Here is a 20,606-nt window from a genome sequence, read left to right as displayed (position 1 = left end):
GAGAAAAAATCCTGATCTCGAGGACTTCTGAAGTGTTGTTAAATCTTTTTATTTCCTCCTAAAGAGGAGAAATTGATAGATAGAGAAGTGTTAAAATTTTTATTGCAGAGAAAAGTGAGCTCTGTTGCAGTCATAGTATTCTACCAATTGTGGTTTTGATTAAATAGTTACAAAATGATGCTATTCTGTTATTACTTGTATAACATAAAATATGGAGAGCCCTGTGCAGTTCTGAGCCTTAATTGTGTAGCCCATATGGTAGTGAAGTCTTTCAGAGCAAATACAATCCTGGGTTATGTCTTTATAGCATGTACTGAATATTGAAGATCCTCTTTAGTGTATTCTAAAGGAGTGATATTTATTACTGTTACTGGAAAGGGATTAGGGAACACTTATACTGAAACTGTGTTGGGCACTTCTGTTCCTTTTCTTATGATTTTAAAGTTCAATTCAAAACCCAGCATTTTTACTTCGTGTTTTAGGTTTGGGGTTTTTATAATTCATATTGAATAAAATGTTTGTGCTAGGAAACACTAAACACCTGTTTACAGAGATTATAATTGAGTATAGCGAGAAGCTTTTAATTTTTTTTGTCTGAAGTTTTAGGGATTTTTGTCAAAGTATATATGGGTTTATATCCTGGGATGAAGTCTGAAGATCTAGATATAAGTGATGTGAAAATTGTGTCTGTTATACCTTATTTTCAAAATGTTATGTGCATTAAATTAGGACAGCTTTAAGAGCTGCTAGTACAGATGGAGAAAACACTGCTTTTACAGTAGGCAGTGGTAATTGAGATCTGTGAATAAATTCTTCCTTCCAGCTGCTTCCAGGGACAGTTGTGTTAGAAACTGCGCTGAATAAAATCACAGGTGATTGTACCTTAGATGTTTCCTCAAAATTAGTGTGGGAAATGGCTGCATCGAAAATGGCAAGCTTTCAGGATTCCATTTCTCTCTCAAGCCTGTTAATGGAAAATGTGGTAGTCTTTTGCTAAGCAATTAAACTTCTAAGTCTCAAAGAAATGATAGCCATTAGTAAAACACTATGGAATGTTCCCATTTTCCAGCTTCCAGCTGCCAGTGTTGATGGGTTCCTTCTGACCTAAGATCTTTCCTTCTGTCCTGGGATGTGCTGGACTCTGTCCTACATCCCCTCATTGCACAGATGTTGCTGTGCTAATGTATCACAACCTGCAGACTTGAAGAGCGTGTGGAGTAATGTTTCTCCCTCTGGGGAAGGGGGGTAGTAAGTGCCCCTTCTGCCTGAGGGAGGTGTGCCCCTTGAATAGATGCTTAATTGTGTTTATGTGCTTTTGCTGAAGCACGGGAGTCAGAGGATGTCAGGCTGATGTTTCCTTTCAGAGGATGGTTTATGAAGGTTTGCCTCAGGCTGGAAAAATGAGTCGTCTGAATTCTTCCACTGCACAAGCTAATGGTGCTGGTGCTCCCAAGGTGACTTACTTGACAAATCCAGCCTGTGGTGTGGCCATCCACATTTGTCAGGGAAGTGGGATGTGAGACATGCAGGGAAACAGCACTGCAGACTCTCCTTAATTCCCTGTGTTTGGTGGCTCTCCAGGCACAGCGTTAGGTGACTTTGAGCTTCTAAGTCATCGGTCTTGTCTTCTGGCTTCTATTACCTGGTCACCTGCAGTGGGTCTTAGGTGAAGCACACTCGAACCTGAAATGTTACTAAAAATGGTCTGCACTTGCAGCTCAGTTGTACAAGCTGCTGTGGCTGAGTTATTACTGCTTTTAAACAACAGAAAACGCAGGAGGATTAAGCCAGCTGGTGTCTTGTTACCTTGGATTTACCATGGCTGGAAACATCAGCTGGGCTTTGATAAACTGATTGTCTGTTGCTATTCTTGTACTCACCTGAGTCTTCCTGTTCATGCTGAATATGTGAAGGATTTGCTTGATGCCATGTTACCGTAAGAAAGAAATGTGATTTAGTAGGATCTTCTTGCATCTTCAACTAATGCACATTTTAAAGATTCTATCAGAGCTGAGCAGTTTCTACCAGCCAACAGCCTAATTCTCATATGTCTTCTGAAGAAAATATAGCTTTACATTATGACCTGCCATCTCTCCCTTTATGAATTTTTATCCCTCTCTTTACCCCTAAATCCAGAAAGAATTCCCCCCAGCTCCTGAAAGCTGTGTATGAAATACGGGTTCTCACAGCCCTTAAAGTACAGAAGGCTTCATTTTTCAGCAGTTAATATATTCAAATTTTTGCAGCATTAGCTAGTTTAAAGTCTTCTTTATGAATATGCAATGTATTCAGTTCTGGCCAAGAAAGGAAGATCATGCTTTGCCCAGTTTTTACTAAAAGATCCTGATGCATATCATTGCACAGCTCTTCTTAGAGTGGTACACAACTGGGGTATACAAGATTCAGCCTAATTTGAATTTTAAGTGTTCTTTGTTGTAGTTGTGTAAATATTTCTGAAGTTCAGAATAAAAATAATGTATTTTAAAATCTTTTCCCAGCTATCTCCACATGATAACTTGATTCTTAGCCAGCCTGTGTCATCACCACTCCCACTAAGGCAAGTAGCAGTATCTTGTTAATTGTGAGATGTATTCTGATTTGTGTTATGGAAAAGCTTTGCTGTTTTGAGTTGCAGTTGTGTAAATTAACTCACCTTGTCTGGTGCCTTTGGAAGCTGGTGGATCTGAAGTTTATTCCTGTGATTAGACCTGCACCCTGACAAGGATACACAATTATTAATGTATTTGGGGGGGTTTAAAATAATTTTAGTGGTTCTTGAGGAAGAGTATATATTATTAGATCCCCTCTCTAGGAGTTCATCCCTGGGCTCCCAAGATAGTTCAGTCTTTTGTTTTGGAAGGGAGTTGTAGGAGCTCTGTTACTGTCTTGACTTCCATGTCTCAGTGCAGGATACTGATTAAAGAAACACATGTTGTCTCCCTGTAAATTGCTTCTCAGAAAGAAAAACTGTCATTCCTGTGTCCTGAAAATAGTCTAGACTGAGTCAAGTCTCAAGGAATCATGGTTACTGCTGGGAAATAACCATTCCTCACTGGGCAGTGAAGTGTGCCAAGTATTCTACCAAGTAATCTTCTCTAAAAGAAAGATTTGCAGATTTCCATTTATTTTATTATCAAACGTTTCTTTTTTTTACTGTCCCTTGTAACTCACCGGTGTGTTTATGTCCTGTAACAGTGGTGGCAAGTTTTCTACACTACTTCAGAATTTAGGACCTGAAAATGCAGTAACTCTGTTGGTGTTTGCTGTGACAGAACATAAAATCCTCATCCACTCATTGCGACCGTCTGTCCTCACGAGTGTGACAGAGGCATTGGTCTCTGTAAGTACCAGCTTTTAGTCATACACCTGTAAAAGGACAGAAAGAATGCTTCTGAGATAAAATTTAGATTTAGTATTAGTGCTGTTAAACTTAAAGGTTGCTTAAAAATAAGAATTAAAATAAAGATCATTAGAGAAAAAAATTACTGTTGTAATGATATCCTATGAAGATGGAAGATAAATTGTTGTTGATTCTTTGTGTAAATATTGTAAATAAGTGTTTGATCATCACAGTGCATTAAATAAGAGTTCCTGGTTTTCCCAACTAGCACTGTATCTATTCCTATGGGATTTTAAATGCCTGATTTTCCCTGCCTGTCATCACTAAGCATTGTTTGCTGCCTTTCTGTGCAGTCTGTGATTCTGAAGAGTTTTTCCCTACAAAATGAATTTTAGAGAAATTAGTGCAGTTTCTAATTAATAATCTACATCTAGATTTCCAGTAATAGCAATCTGCCATGTTAAATAATTTTGAAGTTAGTGAAGTGGGGTTTATTCCTACATAGGCTGTATTGCACATGTGTAACCTGTGGTTTTGTCTCTGCATGTTTTCCAAGATGATATTTCCTTTCCACTGGCCTTGCCCATATATTCCTCTCTGTCCCTTGGCACTGGCAGATGTGCTGAGTGCCCCGTGCCCGTTCATAGTGGGAATTGATTCCAGATATTTTGATCTCTATGACCCCCCACCTGATGTCAGCTGTGTTGACCTGGATACCAACACAATTTCTCAGTAAGTTTTCATCAGCAGTTTTTCTTCTCTGTAAATGTTTTTCTGCTTTCTCTTTTCAAAAGCAAAAACTGGCTTTTTGGCAAAACTTGGAGGGGTATTTTAGTTTTTCTTTCAATTTCTTTTCCTTCTGTCCATGCCAGTTTAAGTAATTAGAGCTCAGAACATGGCATGAGTGGTGGTTGCTGGTGCAATAACAGGTGCTTAGTACCATTAATCCATCTCTGGTGAGTTGTAACTGGATTGATTTCCGTGCTGAAGAGTGTGGCAGTGTAATCATCACCCTGAAATATGGGGCATTGGTTGGATGGCTCTGATCAGATCTCCACACAGTAAATCAAATTTGACTTTGTTAGTTGGTTTGCAATCCTTCTCAGTCCAGTTTTAATGGAGTGAAACCTCCTTCTCTGGTGTGATGGAACAACCTCTGAACACATTCCAGTGAATGCTTTTTTTTTTTTTTTCCAGAACTGGAGACAAGAAAACTATTGCATGGAAGATCCTACCAAAGAAACCTTGTAAAAATCTGATGAACACTTTGAATACTTTATATCAGCAACTGGCAGAATGTGAGTGGGAAAGTACATAGTAAGCTTTACACTGGGCACAGTGTGCTACAAAACCAGATAAATGTAGCTAATAAATATGCTCTAAAGTTATCAGTTCCACTAAACATTTCTTTTTACAGAATAGGAAAATCTGTGCTCTAAATACAGAGATTAGAAACTATGTGGGGGATTCTGGGATAGAGGAGACTCCACATATATATGAAGGCAGTAGTTAATAGATATCCCTTCCTATTAATGTTAGCCTCATACAAAAAAAAAAAAAAAACTGGATGGGGTGGTTTTAGTGAAATTCATTAAAACAAAGCACTTTTTTTTAAAGGCTATCTACACAATCCTGGCTGTTGAGCTCACAAGAATTTGTGTCTTGATTAGAACGTACAGAAACAGAAGTTTATTGGGATGTGCTGCACAAAGTGTATAGCCAATGTGTGGTGGAAATTATCTGATGCTTCAAAATTGTGATACATTTTTCTGGAAGGGCTTTTTTAGAAAAAATTCTAAACCTTATGTTCTGTATGTAAAAATAGTGGTAGTGAACTTAAATCTTACCAAAGAATAGATTGCTTAGAAAGGATACCGAGGTAAGGTTGGCTATAATTATATGATGTGGAAAGACAGTGACAAAACCATCCTTTCACTTTCCTGAGACATTTAGAGTGTTAGCAAACTCTGTGTGTAGTGGTGAAGTCTCAGCTAGAGTTCTGATGGCTTTAAAATGTTGATGCACGTACTTAATTGAAGTATACAGGTTTTGCTAGAGCCACATTTTGTCTGTAGCAGCATTTTGCAGTGCTGTGTTTCAGTAGCTCCACTTTGCCTCGAAGTGATTTTCTGTGTATGTCAGTATCTAATGTGCATTGTCTGCTTTTTGAAATGAAGGGCACAATCAAAAAAAGTACATCTCATCCGTGTGTTTGTCCTGAAAATATGCTGCTTTAATCAGCTCCTGTCTAAATTTTCACATGGTTTTGCAAACAGTTTTCTTTGAGGGCTTTTTAAAGCTCTGTCCACACTGGTTCTCTGGTACTGTAGTAACTCCTGTGCTGACCAGGCCAGTGCATCCTGCTTTTGGTGTTATCCACAGATACATGAGGTACAGAAGGTCAAGCTGAATCCACTGTCTTGTGTCCTGAGTGAATTTGGGTATATTTTAACCTATTTCAAATGTAATGGAGTTCAGTAATCACTGAATCTTTTAAGTTAAAGAGAATATTTTTGGCCAATATTGAGGGGGGAAAAAAAGTAAAACACTATCATGTTGTTCTGTTCACAGTGCAACAACGACCAAGAGAAGATGCATTAATGGAATTGGCAATGAATGATTATGATTTTAATTCTGGGAAGAAATTGCATCTGTTAGATTTGGAGATCCAGGAAGCATTTCTCTGTTTCATGGCTTCAATCCTGAAAGGTTACAGGTCTTACCTCAGGCCAATAACGGAGGCACCCTCTGAAACAGCCACAGATGCAAGTTCTCTCTTTGAACTACAAGGTGAAAAGTTATAAACTTGCTTTGTGTGTATTAGTTTATTATTTTATATTCTCTTTTATCTACAGAATAAAACATTGGCATGTTAGTGTTGTAAATGGTGAGGAAAATATAAGTGCAGACAAAATTGCACTGTAGTGGCAAAGATTGCAGGAAGCTTTTTGCACATAAGTAGAACCAACAGTGAGTTCTGGTGAGGGCTTTTCCCTTCTGGGCATTCTGACAATGCTGCTGATTGCACTTGGCAGGGTTCCTGAAGAGCAGAGACCGTTCCCATCAGAAGTTCTACACCCTGATGACCAAAACCCAGATGTTCATTCGCTTCATTGAGGAATGTTCTTTTGTCAGTGACAAGGATGCCAGCCTTGCCTTCTTTGATGACTGTGTGGATAAAGTAAGCAGGTCTTGTGTGCATACAGTGCTTAACTTCTGCTGTTGTCTGCCCTATCTGCCAGAATGTATTTGAAATGCAAGTTTGTTTTTGCATTTATTTTCCTATTGTCTCATCATTGTAGCCTTCCATTTTTCCTTTTTTGTTGGACTTCATTCCATTTTTTGCTTCAAATTCTTGAATGTAAATATAACATGAGAACAAATTAGAGGTGCTAGTTGTCACTGGTATGTAAACTTCTGAAATCCTGGCTTGTTGTAAGAAGTGCAAGAAGGAGGACTGAACTGAAACCCAGAATTTTACATCCCTATTTCTGTGGATGTTGTAAGAAATTCCCCACCTTGTTGTCATCTTGTTGGTTACCTGTACCACTCTGTTCTGGGACACTGCTGCTTAAGCAGGGTGCAGTTGTGTGGGATTTCCTGGAAAGTAGGTCACCTGCTGTTTGTTCCATGGGAATTAATACTGAAGGCTGATAACTGCTATTTACAGTTCCTGTTTATGACTTTTTTCCATGGAAGTGCAGAAGAGTTAAAAGGAGCTGTTTTGAAAAGAAGTCTGAAAACAGTGAGGTTTGAGAGAAATATAAAAGCATGGTATAATGATATTTAATGCTCTTTATAGCTTTTGCTAGTCTCAATATTTTAGTAGTAATAGTTTTCAAAACTCTGCTTCCCAGTTCTGTAGCATGACTTGTAAATTCTGTATTCATGGCTTGTAAATGGAATTAATTACAAACATTTCTGCAATGTTGAGTCAATCCCATAACTCTGTTAGAAACCCTTCAACACGTAGTGCTTGCTTTGTCATGTGCCAATTTGTGCATGAAACAGGAGCTCTCCTGGACAGAAATAGACCCCAGTGACTGAACTGCTGAGCAGCACTTGGTTTCCTCTGTGCTGCAGTTTAGTTCTCTGGCTGATGTTAAAGAGGATGTTTATTCAGCATGCAATGACTGTGTAAATGCCAAATTCTATCTGATGCATTTCATTTTATAGAACAGTTTATGAGGGTGCTGAAGTTGATGCCCTAAACTAAAGTTATCTTGTCTGGAAACTCAGACATCTCTTTCAAAAAAGTCATGCTTAGGTTGCTGATGTCACTGTGAGACTGCACATAATCTGTGGAGCTGTTGGAGCTTTCACCTTTTAGCAAAGGTTAAGTAGCCATTTGTACAGCTGAAACAGAGACTTGTCTGTCCTAGTGCCAGGTATTTTGCTACTTGATGCCCTGGACAGCTTCTTTCCACTATAAAAATGCTCGTGACAGTTGGTGAGAGCAAATTTTCCAGAATGCACGTACACTTGTCCGACTTCCATTACTGGCAGTGAGGATTTTATTCAGGTTTATTAATTGGACAGCTGTTTCTGTGCCAGGGATAACGGCGGGGAAACTAAGGCACTGGCATTGCAATGATTTTAGGATTTGCTATAGCTTTAAAGTTGCTTGTGAAACTGGATATTTACTGACTGAGGGAGCAGGTTCCTGTGTAGGATTTCTTCGAACAGTGATATATTTGCCTCCTCTCTTTCCTGCTTCTCCTCCCTGATTTCTCCTAATTTCTGCTACTGTTCTTACCAGTAACATACAGAGTCCAAATGTGGAAGTATAGCAAGGACTGCTCTTCCAACTAAAGCTGTAGCCAAGACCAGATATCAAAATTGAATTGTTCCAGTAAAGTATTTATATTTAATCTTTTATTAGGTGAACCAGTACCTGACAGGGTTTTGGATGAAAGAGTGATGTCATGAGTTGAAAGGTGATACAGTGCTTTCTTCTGGGTACTTACAGACTACTGGCTTGAGACAAATTTTATGTACTGTGAAATTAGTTATCTATAAAATATCAACTAAGCCCTGTCTTAAATAATTTGTGAGAATAGTTTAAGATGAAGAGTAATCTCTTCTGTTATTTGGTCCTAGACAGCAGCAGCAGATTGTAATTGATTACCCATTTTGTCAACTGAAAGATACAGTGTAATTGTCTCACAAGTTTTCATTTTTCCAGGAATTCAAAAATTACGTCAATTCGACACACATTTGAGCTACTGGCTTTGTTATATTTCACTGGTAAAACTTGTAGCTGTGGGATTTTTACATCCTTAGGAGTATTTAAATTGCAAGTAAGGTTTCGTTTACTGCTGCTTCTCAGGAGCCATATGTTCTTGCTACTTGGCTGGTTCAATTTGCTAATGCTTTCCATCTGTCTCATGCAGCAAAATGTGTAATTAAGGACACCTCTTTGTATGTTTATCAAACTTTAAATATTCAATAATTTTACTGAAACTGCTTGATGCATTTGCACCTCACAGGAGGGAGAGAATGTGGAATATTCTTCTTTTTATACATTAACTCTCTGTTGCCAAATTCTTAAGATGCATTCTTGGGTTCCACAGGTTGCTTATTCATTTCTTTGAAGTATTCTACCATTTGGCTGTCATTTGGTTGCCATTTAAACCATTTAAGTAATTTAAATTAGAAAAACAAAGCTGTGCCTGTCTCCCTTAAACTTCAGTAAGGTCACAGGTTTATATTCCATTCTCTTGCAGTGCATGTGTATTTCTGCAGTCTCTGCAGACTATCAAGACATTAAGTGCTGTGTAAGTGGCTGCAGTTGTGGATGGTGCTGGTAGTACCTTCTGTATGCATCAAGACAATTTGATAAACTTGGTATTGTTTTCAGTGGTTAAAATTGGGGAAAATATATTTATATTTAAAAATTTCAAGTTACTGCTGAAGTTGGAAACAGTTTTAGAAACAGTTGTATTCAGAAGGATTAATCTCTACATACTCCTTAAAATATTCACCTGAAAACAGGCAATTCAGACTGTACCATTGAACAGTCATTACTGGGGTAGGGTGAAGTTTACAAAACCAGTGCAACACTTATTATTGTCATTATAACTTCGCAAGGTGTCCTTTCATTTGAAGTGCTGTTCTTTGAAGCTAATGCAGACTCTGTCCCGTTGATCATACAGCTGTTAACAGCAGGAAATTCAATGCCCCTGGTGACTACTTTACCTTTTAACTTCCTCCTCCAGGTAGATATGGACAAAACTGGGGAAACACGACTTATAGAGCTGGATGAGTCCTACAAGAGTGAGCACACAGTTTTCATAACACCCCCTGAGATCCCTCATCTGCCAAATGGGGAAGAGCACCCTCTGCAATACAGGTAGCCTAAAGACACAGCAGGATGCCAGCCAAAATCCTAACAGCTGCCCTTGTAGAGTTTAATTTCTAGGTTCTTGTGAGAGTCATTTTTCCTGTCCCTTTCTGTTGCTCAAGTAAAAGGTGCGTGTGAAATGGCTGTTGTGCCAGTTCTTTAGAAGTTTTAATTTTGTGTGTGTACACACAGAAACAATAATTAATAAAGCTGGTAGTGATCACATTACATTGTGCTGGCTGTTGACACCTTTTAAGCTTAAAGTTGAGATTAGTGGACCCCAGTCATCCTTATTTGTCCTTCTGCTATTACTGATAATGATATGAACTGCAGATACTCTTTGGAAAGAGAGAGTACATGTCAAAGAATCGCTGAAGACTAGCGTTACTAATTTAGTAATTATGTCAGATGAGTTTGTTCGTTTCTTCATTAATTCTGAGAACTATTTCCATATCTAATCTGATTTAATCTTTTAGATAGTTTGATATTGTTCCTATTGATTTTCATAAGCCTCAGTCATGTGATGCTCACTGGAGACTAAACCACACAGATTATTTTATTTTATTAACTAGAATCAATACTAATGCATTTGACACATTAATTAAAGAAAATGTTATGGCAGTAAATACATTTATCAGTTTAAGTTGCTAACCTGAATAACAGGTTGAGTCTGTTTGTGCAAGCATATGAACCTGTGCTGAGGGATTAGTGAACCACTTTGTCAGTGATGTCATGAAAGGTTTACTTTTGTGTTTATTTCCTGGGAAGCCTCTGGTGCAAGTGTGTAGTTGATTTCCTTTGCTGTTATGTGATGTGTTTGCTTTGGAGCTGACTTACCAGAATTGACACATTTCTCTTACAGCTATAATGGATTTCCAGTATTAAAGCTAGAATTGTTTGAACGACCTGAAGGATTTCTCAGAGCACCAAATAACAAACTGTCCTCAAAAGCCAGTAGCCCCAACAGCCCATCACCAATGTTCAGAAGAACTAAGCAGGTACTTGCTGATGTTCTTGGAGTGTGAGGTGCTTTGGAAGGGGACAGCTTGAGTTTGGCTGTGAAGCCTGACTGGCAGTGCCTGCAGCCTGGTGGTTCTTCAGTTCTTCACTGATTTAGTGACTGTAAGGTCACTGTGTTAATTGTTCTTTGGATGTGCTTCTTGCCTGCACCATACAAGGGCCCCCCATACAAGGTTGTTGCTTGCTGTGCTGTCCCTGTCCTTCCCCTTTCTTCACACTGTTCTCCATGAGTTTTCCATATCCACTTCTTGATTGCATTTCCTGCCCAGGACTTTGAGGGACTCTAACTTTCAAAGTAATAGAGATTTAAAGAAATGCAAGAGTTTAGCAGTGGAATATTGCACAGTGACTGGTTTTGTTATCACTCTCACTGCTTTCATATTCCTTCCCACTTTATTATATTGTTAATATTACTGTTGCAGTTTCCACAGATATTATTGTACATGTTCAGTTTTTAACATGCTACACATGTAGCTTTGTGTGATGTAGATATAAACATACACAGATAATCTGTGTATACACAGATAATCTGTGTCTCTTTCCAGGAAATTAAATCTGCGCACAAAATTGCAAAGAAGTACTCCTCCATCCCCCAGATGTGGTCAAGGTGTTTGCTCCGTCACTGCTACGGCCTTTGGTTCATCTGCCTCCCTGCCTATGTGAAAGTCTGCCACTCCAAAGTCAGGGCTCTGAGAACTGCCTATGATGTGCTACAGAAAATGCACACCAAAAAGATAGATCCGCCTGACGAGGTAAAACGGCCCCCGGGTGCAGAAGGAGCCCGTGGGGCTGAGGGCGAGCGGTGTCGGGAGCGCAGGGCTCACAGGTGTGTGTTTGCAGGTGTGCTACAGGGTCCTCATGCAGCTCTGCGGGCAGTACGGGCAGCCCGTGCTGGCGGTCCGCGTGCTCTTCGAAATGCAGAAGGCTGGCATCGACCCCAACGCCATCACCTACGGCTACTACAACAAGGTATGCTTTGAAGAGGATGCATTTTGATCCGGGCAGATAGAAGGGAGAAAAAATAACAGAGCGGTTCAGGTGTGATTCTGTCATTTCTTGTAAGTTGAAGAAACACAAGATGGAATCGTTTTGTGGGTTTTGGTTTTGTAGGTTTAGAAATCTGCTGTATTACTGCCAATATAACTCAGACTGAAATTTAAGCTACTGTTTTCACACCTCACTGTTCCTGAAGATGACTGCTTGATTTTGATATTTCCAAAATAGGCTGTTTTGGAAAGCACCTGGCCTTCAAGCAATCGAGGTGGCTATTTCCTCTGGATGAAAATACGAAATGTTGTCTTAGGAATAGCACAGTTTAAAAAAGCATTGAAAAAGCTACCAGCAAGCACTGCACATACATCTGTTCCTGGTAAAGTATCCACATCCTTCTGTTTTTTTTATTTTCATGCTGATGAGAGATTTTTGAAATAATCTTTCTTTTGTGAGTTGGATAAAACTGTTTTAGAGAAAAAAATGCCATAGTTCCTGCATAATTTTTAAAAAGCAGTCTCCTTTGCCTTTGAATCTGAAATAGTCTGCTATTCATTTATTATATCAGCTATTTGAGATAGAGACAAAATATGAAACTGAAATTTGTTATAATTATCCTAGTTTACCTAATAACTAGTCTTATAATTGGCAGAAAGTTTTCTCCAGCCTTATCTTTTTTAATTTTCCCCTTTTTTTTAATGTTAGCTGAGAGGCAACTAAAACTAGTCCTTGAGTTTGCAGGACTGGTTGCAGCTTCTGCCTACCACCTGCAATGATCATGTTTGTTTTTATCTAGAATACAAGTAAAAGATGTGAGGCTGTAAATTTCAGGGGTTCTTTCCTTTTCTTTCTGGTGAAAACTTAGATAATGTGAACATCAGATGGTCATGTGGCCATGCCTGTAATTGGTATTTTTTAAAGGTACTACTTTCCGTGGTATTTATAACTTCCTGGTAGTAAAGCACAATAGTACATTGTAAAGTAGCAGCAATGCAGTTTAGTTTAGGGCAGGCTGACCTTGGAAGACCTTTACAACATACTTTTATAAATGTATGTGGGTCATCTGACTCAGCTTTCAAAGTCCTTCCATCCAGGGCTGTTCTGTGATTCCAAATGTGTACAGATAAATCTTTGCCTGACAACCAGAACATATATGATGGCCTTATGGTTAGATTATTTCTCTGGACCCCAGAGACTCCAGTCCTATTTCTGGCTCTATCATTAACCTTATGGATGGCCTTGAACAATTTTGCCTTATTTCTGCCTGTTCTTCATGGAGCTGAGCTTCCTGATAAACCACTTCATTGAAAGCCAGCCGTGCAAAGCACTGTACAAGAGCTTAGCAATGTTGGTTGCAACTCAGACTGTGTAAACCAGGGAAGTGTAAATAATCCTTAATGAAATAACTGTCACTTATATAATTAATAGCATTTACTTTTGACATCATCTGATTTTTCAAGATTACTTTGCATGAAGCCTCACAGCTGGAATGTGTGCTGACTCCTCAGGAAATCCAACATCTCTCCCATAAATTCCAGAGTATTTTCTTATCTTTACCATAGCAACAAGGTTTTTACCCTGTCTGTAGCCATTCAGTGCAGCCTCTTGAGGGAAAAAAGGGAAAGGAACTTTTAATTATGTTGGACCCTCTTGATCCTGGAGAGAGACCATATTAATTACACCTGGGCAGTGTTTTGGCTTGAGAGTGACCAGATAAGTGGCTTGAACGTTTGCAGGAGGTTTTGGGGTGATGGTGGTTATTTTCCTTTTAATCTATTTTTGCAGACAAACTTGTGTTTGCCACTGCATTGTTTAAATCTTTTTACTTTCTAGAGTAAAACCATGAGAATCACATGCATTAACATTTCTGTTAACATTAATGTTTCTGAGAAACCTTGTACACTAAAATGAAACCATGTTTAGATGCCTCTTGGAGTTCTTGAAAAGATGTCGCCTTTTGATCAAATAAACCAGGCAACAGAATGAAAATCAAACAGTGCTTTAGTTCAGTATTTAAAAAGAAATGTTACCCATTACCCCTTTAATTTCATCCTCTAAAGCACCACTTCAGTGTTTATACTGTAATAGCCAATCCTTTTTCTCTTTCTTTTTTTTTTTAATTTGGTGGTAAAATGTTAGCTGTTAATTGGAATGTTCTTGATAAGAGGCCTTTGAATTACTGTTGGTATTCAATTTATTCCCCTGAACAATGTCACACTATTAAATGCCATAACTGTCTTTATTCTGATGTTGCCCTGCACTGATAGGGGGACTTTCAGACACTGCCAATAACACATCGCTCAAAGAAGAAGCCAAGCAAGGGAAAACTTGTCTTCAAGACATCCAAGAACAAAAGGAGGACAAGAGAGAGAGTGACTCCAGTTCTTGTACGTATCTTGTGAATGCAGATATCTGGTTCATTGGGGATAAATAAGGATTCCAGCAAAAGCTAAGTGGGACAGCTGATTCCTCACAGTGAGTGAGTGTGATAATGCCAGTTTATGCCACTGCCTGAAGTTCTTTCTCGAAGTGTAATTTTCTGGATGTCTAATGGTTTCACTTGGAAAATTACAGTTCTTTTTTCTCTCCTGTTTGAAATAAGTGATAATAGGAGCATAAAAGCTTAATGATAATTATAGCCTAATGTTTTTGTCTTTAAAAAAAAATGAAATTGCCTCATAGGCATAATCTACAGAAAAGCATTTTCTACCAGTCTGGTTTCTTTATAAATCCTGTAATAGGAAAGCAGCTGAAATTTTGCAAGTCTGAGAAGTCTAAATTACCCAGCTCCTTGGAATTCTCAAAGTTTGGGAGATGTATCAGAATTTCTTCAGGTTTTGCATCTGCTGCTCTTGTTTCCCTCAACTGCCGTTGAGCAGTATCTACTTCATGCAAGTACATCGAAGATCAGATTGTGTAGTAAAATTGTATAAGCACTACAGATTCCCATGTATCTTCATGGAAAATACCCTTCTTAGTAAATGTTCCCCTAATAATTTAATTGTTTAAATTTTTCAGTGGGCTTTCTCCTACTGTTTGGGTTAACTATCCCATTGTCAAGTGAAGTAAAAATCTGAGGCAATATGGAATTAGATAAGTTGCTTCAGTGTTTTCACCACAATCTTCCTTCCAGCCCTAGTATTTTTTCTTCAGTTTTCTTGAAAAGTTGTCTTGCCCATGATCATAAGAACATATGTAAGATTACAGACAAGTTACTTAGGTTTAATAAAGCTTTTGAGGATGCAGAAAATTAATTCTCCCTAACTTATTACTTTCGGCCATAATTAAGACAAATGTAGCTCTCTATCATGATATGATGTGCTAAAACATTTTGCAGTTTTTAAAACAGCTTGATAATATTAAAGTTCTCTGAAATCCTTTAGAGAAGTAATTCTTTATTTTGTGTAGTCACCTGCAGTGGAATTTTTGTTTCATATCTAAAAGAGTTGAATATAAATACTCACATTTACTTCATTTCTCCTGTGTAGTCCTGGGGGAAATGAGATCTGTGTAAAGCTGAGCTCTTGCAAAGGCAGGAGAAAAGTACTCTTACACCTCTTCCATGTAAGTGAGCAAGGGTGGTCTTAATCTTCGCCACAAGATATTTTGGACTGATTTTTGGGCTCTGTGTCACTAAGCTTATGGAACTTCTAGCTTTTGGAGCATTCCAGAAGTAATGCTGGGAGTTAAATTTCCATAGTGAAAACCTCTGCTCAGGCAGGGATCAGCCTGTGCCTCATGGGAAGGGTGCAACAAGGCGCTGCTCAATCCTGTGTGAGGCAAGGGGGACTTGAGATTTAAGGGGTGTTCCACAGATTCTACAAAACTCTGTCCTTTTCTGTCTGCAGTGTCTGAAGTGGAGAGCACAAAAGGGAGTGGGGACTGCCTGCCCAAACTGAATTACCAGAACTCCAGCAATGACAAAGCCACTTCCAGCATCGTGCGGCTCAACGGTGCCATTGACAACACCGTGGCAGAGGGGAGCAGGGGTGAGTGCAGGGAAAATACACATCCATCCAATTTGTTACTAATGAGTTCTGAGTAGTGCTCCTAAATTCTGTTGTTCACTAAACTTGCAGTATTTCAGTGCTGTAGTAGCAGTGGCTGATGAAAAGTGGGGGAGGGAGTCTAGGTTGGAGTCAGCATGTGCTGTGTCAGGAAAATTCATGGCAATATTCTGTACTTCCAGAATTTTTCCTGTTTGTTCTGTTTTTTGCTGTAGTTAACTTCTGCTTACAAAACACCAACATCTTGGGTTTTTTCCTATAATCTCCAGCAGGTAATTAATTCCTTCAGGATGGACAAGGGGTTTCTTGCAGTAAAATTAAAAAGACACTTTCAGACATTTTCATGAGTCTTTAGTAATGTCAGTTCTGGTTATTATAATACTGTCAGCTATGCTTGAAATATTGTAATGTACTTTAAAGTCTGCATCTTTATGCTCTGGCAAAACAATGGAGATTTCTCTGACAATAATTCCTTTTGTTGGCTCTGTTTCTAAATCATTAAGTTAGAAAGTGATGCTTTTTTTGCTATTTTCTTAATACCAGTGCTATCCTTAGCTTTCAAGCCTTGTAGTAATGTCCCCAAAAGAGGGAATTAAATACAGCTGAGACTTGATCATGTCTCTCAAAATGCTCTTTAGGTTGTATGATTTTATTGCCTTTTAAGTGTTTTATTGTCTGTCCCTTCCTAAAAGTTATGACCATGGTCAGCTCAATATTTCAACCTCTAGCACAACACAGTGAATTCCATCTCTGTGTTGTAAGGTGTTGGAAAGATGAGACAAATTTGCATTCTTCTGTACTTCATTCAGTTTTCTTGTACAGCAACAAGTAAAGCACCTTGTTCCATTTGTTTTTCAGAGAATTCTGTAGGATTGCTGTTTACATCATCTTTTGAGGATGCCAATGAAGCAGAAGTTATAAAAAGTAAATCCTTAAGAAAGAGACATAAAAGTGCCGTGGAAGCTGACTTAAGGGAGATGCCATGGGAAAGCAGGAACAGGAACCTGAGCGGAGATGGCTTAGTGGGACTCATGATAAACAGAATCAACCAGGAAGCAAACCCTGGAGAAATAGTTGAAAAACTGGGAGCTGATGCCAAAATTCTCTCTAGTGCATTACAGAAAAGCATAAGGCCAAAAACTCTTAATATCAGATCTTCCTCTTTAGAGTCTAAAAGAGAAAGCCTGGAGAAGGAATCCAGTGATGAAGATGCAGCCTTTGATTGCAGTTTTACAGATAAAACAGAGTCTCCTGTTATCTTTGATCTGGAAGACCTGGATGGAGAACCTGAAACACCTACAGCAGTGAAAACTTCCAATGAAAAATCTAAAAAATTGCAAAGAAAGAGCAGCTTTCCAGTAAAGCCAGTTGAAAAAACAGATGTTGAAACTGGATTTGATCCATTGTCTCTGCTGGTTGCCGAGACAGAGCAGCAAAAGGAGGAAGAGGAGGAGGATGATGACAGAAGTGTCTCTACTCCATCTGCAAGAAGAGATTTAGCTGAAGAAATAGTCATGTACATGAACAACATGAGCAGCCCTTTGTCTAGTCGTGCCCCAAGCATTGAGCTGCAAAAACCCTTTGATGACAGAAATGCAAATAAAAGGAGCCCAACCATTGTCCAGCCTTGTAGGAGGTCCAGCCTTCCCCCAAACTCCCCAAGGCCACCCAGTCTTACCAAATCCAAAAGCTACCACACAAAACATGAAGAAAGGCCAAGGGACAGGCTTTGGTCTTCCCCAGCTTATTCCCCAAACAGCCTAGCCAAGGAGCAGGACACAACCAGTGCACTGACACTTGTGTCATCACCGTCCTTCAACTTGGACACGCTGCTGACTCCCAAGTTTGATGTTCTGAAAAGCAGCATGTTCTCTGCTGGAAAAGGGGTTGCAGAGAAAGCAAGCAAGTGGTACTCCAAATTTGCAATGTATGCTGCATCTGCAAAGGTAAGTGTTTATTAATAACTTATAAATTAAGGAAAAAACTTTGTAAAGGTTTAATTACTGACTCACCTGTGATGAATCCCTTGCATGACTGCGCACATTAAGTTGTTTTAATCATGTTTGATATACCAGAATCCTGATTTTAATATCCTGAATAAAACTTTAGTCTAGCTTGGGCCCTGAATATATTTAATGGGAGAACATAAGTGTGTTGATGCAACAAACACTGCTCTGGCTTCCCTCTTTAACCTAAAGAAAAGACACTTAAATAAACAAATACTGGTTTGAAGTCTTTATTGCTTTTATGAGTATGGGAAAAGCTGGTTGTATTGGTTGCCAGAATAATTTAAAGCTAGTTTTGATCTGAGGTCATTTGTTAGAATGTTATTTGCTGCTACCAATTCAAACTAAAATTACTTTTATTTCCAGTCCTTGGGAATGGAGAGAGACACTTGCCTTGTCCATCCTAATGTATTCCTGCAGCTGCTGCTAATTTACTGGGACAAAGAAGTCTGCTGCTTTTTTTGGGAAAAATTTTTGCTTTCCTTTCATTTTCTCACTGGAACTTCTTTTCTCAGGATCAAAATTCAGACCGAGCAAGTGTTTCATCTCTTGGAGCTCTGGACTCAGAATCTACTTCTCTCACTGATGAAGATGTCTGCAATGATTTTGAAAGTGCTTCTCCTCAGGAGAACACCACATCAGAAATTAAGGGAATTAGCATCAGCAAGACAAGCCTGGAAAGCTCAGCTTCCCATGACAGCTCAGCTAAGCAGTTTGACCAGTGTGGTAAGATACAGCTTCTGCATGGCATTCATCAAACTGAACAAAAACATTCCCGTTTGAAAAGTTGTTCTTTTATCATTTTCACTTTAGGATCACCCTAGTCATTAGTCCTTTTTGTGGAAGAAGTAAATTTTTCTTTTACTACCTGAAAACTCTTACTCAAATAGTCCTTTGAGTCCTTGAGTATTCATGTAAACACCTTAATTGTGTAAGTTGTACAGCTCCAGAAAACATCCATAAAAACATTATAATGGTAACTTCATTGGTCTGGTTCTATTTTCTAGAAGTAGTAAAAATACTTTTAAAAATCTGTTATATTCTAGAAGCCACAGTTGAAGCTGATTATCAGACAGACTGTGGATTTTTTTTTTCTAATCTGTGCTGGGTAATTGAGCATGACTGTATCACTTTCTGATGTCATTTGGGGTACAAACAGCACCTCTTGTCCTTCCCTAGTTTTTGTCCGCACAGAAGGTGTGGCTGTGAATTACTTAAAAATTGTTTCCAAGCTACCAACTCTTGTTAACAAACAAAAGTGAACATATGGAAATAGTTTGTTGGTAGCTTTTATTTTTGCCTTGGTTGGTGCTGGGCAGATGGCAGCCTCACACTCCACAGTTCTGTACCAGTATATCTCATTTGTTGCATCTTCCATCACACATTTTATTATAACTGCAGTATTGTTTGAGTAGAAAAACAGGGTGCTAAAAATGCATTTTCTGAGTAACTGGTACTTTGGGTTTCTTCTGTTAACAGGTTCTCTTTCCAAGTTCCCTTTACCTGACAAATCAGAGCTGGTGTCTTCCTGCAGCACCAGCAGTACCAGCGTGTTCCAGAACTATGCCATGGAGGTACAGGATGATTTACTGATTTAATTAATGGACTTGGAGCATGTGTCTTTAAATATGAATATTATCTGTATCTCCGAAGTTCAGAGCTCCAAACTAAAGCACTGAAAGACAGATGGATATTTCTGTCACAAAGTAGATTTAAATTCAAATCTTGCTCTAGAAAGGTCTTCCTTTCAGTCACATCTTTTGTTCCTTTAAGCTTGAGTTGTCAAGAGTTTGCTATTGGATGTAATTGAATTCAGGTATCTAAATCCCTTGTGGAGATAAATTTGTTCAAAGTGAAAATACCAAGTCTGAAGTAGCACTGGATGTTTAAAAGTACAGAAGAGAGAAGTGCCTATTTCTTGTTTCTTGGTGTAACTTCTAGTAAGATCACTTTTCTTTTCACTGCTTTGAGTGGCTCTTCATTATTTTCTCCCCCCCCCCCCCCCACTGCATTTAGGTTAATGACTGTTCATTTGCATCTTTTTATTCCCATTTTTATAATACTGACAGTCACTACAAAAGCGTGTTTAAACTCTAATCATAATTTATGGAGCTGCATAAATATCCCTTTACTTTTATGCTTGCAGATTACAGATAACATGTTATTGTTAATAGAAATATTATTAAACAGCTGGTTGATTTTAATCTGAGAAGCAGTAAGAGGATGAACTTGTATGCAAGTGGGAGGAATATTCATCAAAGGGCAAAGATTTTGGCTGTAGTTTTAAGTGCTGTGTGACACAAAAGTAGCTTTGGGAACATGTTCTAGTGGGTTCTGTTCCTGCCCTGTGCAGGTCCTCATCTCGAGCTGCTCTCGGTGTCGGACTTGTGACTGTTTGGTTCACGATGAAGAAATCATGGCAGGCTGGACAGCAGATGATTCAAATCTCAATACCACGTGTCCCTTCTGTGGCAATTTATTTCTGCCTTTTTTAAGCATAGAAATCCGAGATCTTCGGCGGCCTGGACGGTAATAACAATATTTGAATTTTCCTCAATTTTAAATGCTCATCTTGGGAAGTGCTTTTTGTTAGGGACTTAGGTTTTGGGTTTTTTTTTTTTGGATGATGTTAAGCTTTTGCTTTCCCTGCAGGTATTTTCTGAAGTCCAGCCCTTCTACAGAAAATATGCAGTTCCCATCCCTTTTCTCCAATCAGAGTGGGAAGTCCTGTAACACCACGGCCACTGTTGGCCTCACTACATCCCTGATGTCTGTCCAAGAAGATATCAATTCAAATAGGTAAATGTGCTTTTCCTGCCTAGAAATTCCTCAGCTTCTGTGTGCATATGCATGTATTTTAGTCAACTGAAATAAATTTGTTATATTCTTTGAAGAGGAGA

The 20,606-nt window shown here is 38.8% G+C and overlaps 1 protein-coding gene across 5 annotated transcripts in view; it reads left to right on the top strand.

The window, feature by feature from the left end:
* The window catches only part of DENND4A (DENN domain containing 4A), a 48,696-nt gene that overhangs the window by 20,738 nt on the left and 7,352 nt on the right, over positions 1 to 20,606 (top strand). For all 5 annotated transcript variants that reach the window (XM_038146728.1, XM_038146730.1, XM_038146729.1 and 2 more), the window contains 18 exons: positions 2,499 to 2,557; positions 3,196 to 3,340; positions 3,897 to 4,072; positions 4,538 to 4,638; positions 5,912 to 6,130; positions 6,376 to 6,521; positions 9,559 to 9,692; positions 10,546 to 10,681; positions 11,249 to 11,455; positions 11,544 to 11,672; positions 11,928 to 12,072; positions 13,961 to 14,080; positions 15,542 to 15,682; positions 16,559 to 17,646; positions 18,222 to 18,432; positions 19,186 to 19,280; positions 20,060 to 20,235; positions 20,359 to 20,505. In XM_038146728.1, coding sequence (XP_038002656.1) covers positions 2,499 to 2,557; positions 3,196 to 3,340; positions 3,897 to 4,072; positions 4,538 to 4,638; positions 5,912 to 6,130; positions 6,376 to 6,521; positions 9,559 to 9,692; positions 10,546 to 10,681; positions 11,249 to 11,455; positions 11,544 to 11,672; positions 11,928 to 12,072; positions 13,961 to 14,080; positions 15,542 to 15,682; positions 16,559 to 17,646; positions 18,222 to 18,432; positions 19,186 to 19,280; positions 20,060 to 20,235; positions 20,359 to 20,505 — 3,575 coding nt within the window. The remainder of the gene's footprint in view (positions 1 to 2,498; positions 2,558 to 3,195; positions 3,341 to 3,896; positions 4,073 to 4,537; positions 4,639 to 5,911; positions 6,131 to 6,375; positions 6,522 to 9,558; positions 9,693 to 10,545; positions 10,682 to 11,248; positions 11,456 to 11,543; positions 11,673 to 11,927; positions 12,073 to 13,960; positions 14,081 to 15,541; positions 15,683 to 16,558; positions 17,647 to 18,221; positions 18,433 to 19,185; positions 19,281 to 20,059; positions 20,236 to 20,358; positions 20,506 to 20,606) is intronic.

The sequence above is a fragment of the Motacilla alba genome, chromosome 10, assembly GCF_015832195.1.
Source record: "Motacilla alba alba isolate MOTALB_02 chromosome 10, Motacilla_alba_V1.0_pri, whole genome shotgun sequence".
Lineage (NCBI taxonomy): Eukaryota > Metazoa > Chordata > Aves > Passeriformes > Motacillidae > Motacilla > Motacilla alba.
Note: the sequence above shows the minus strand (reverse complement) of the source record. Positions and strands in the feature narration are given on the sequence as shown.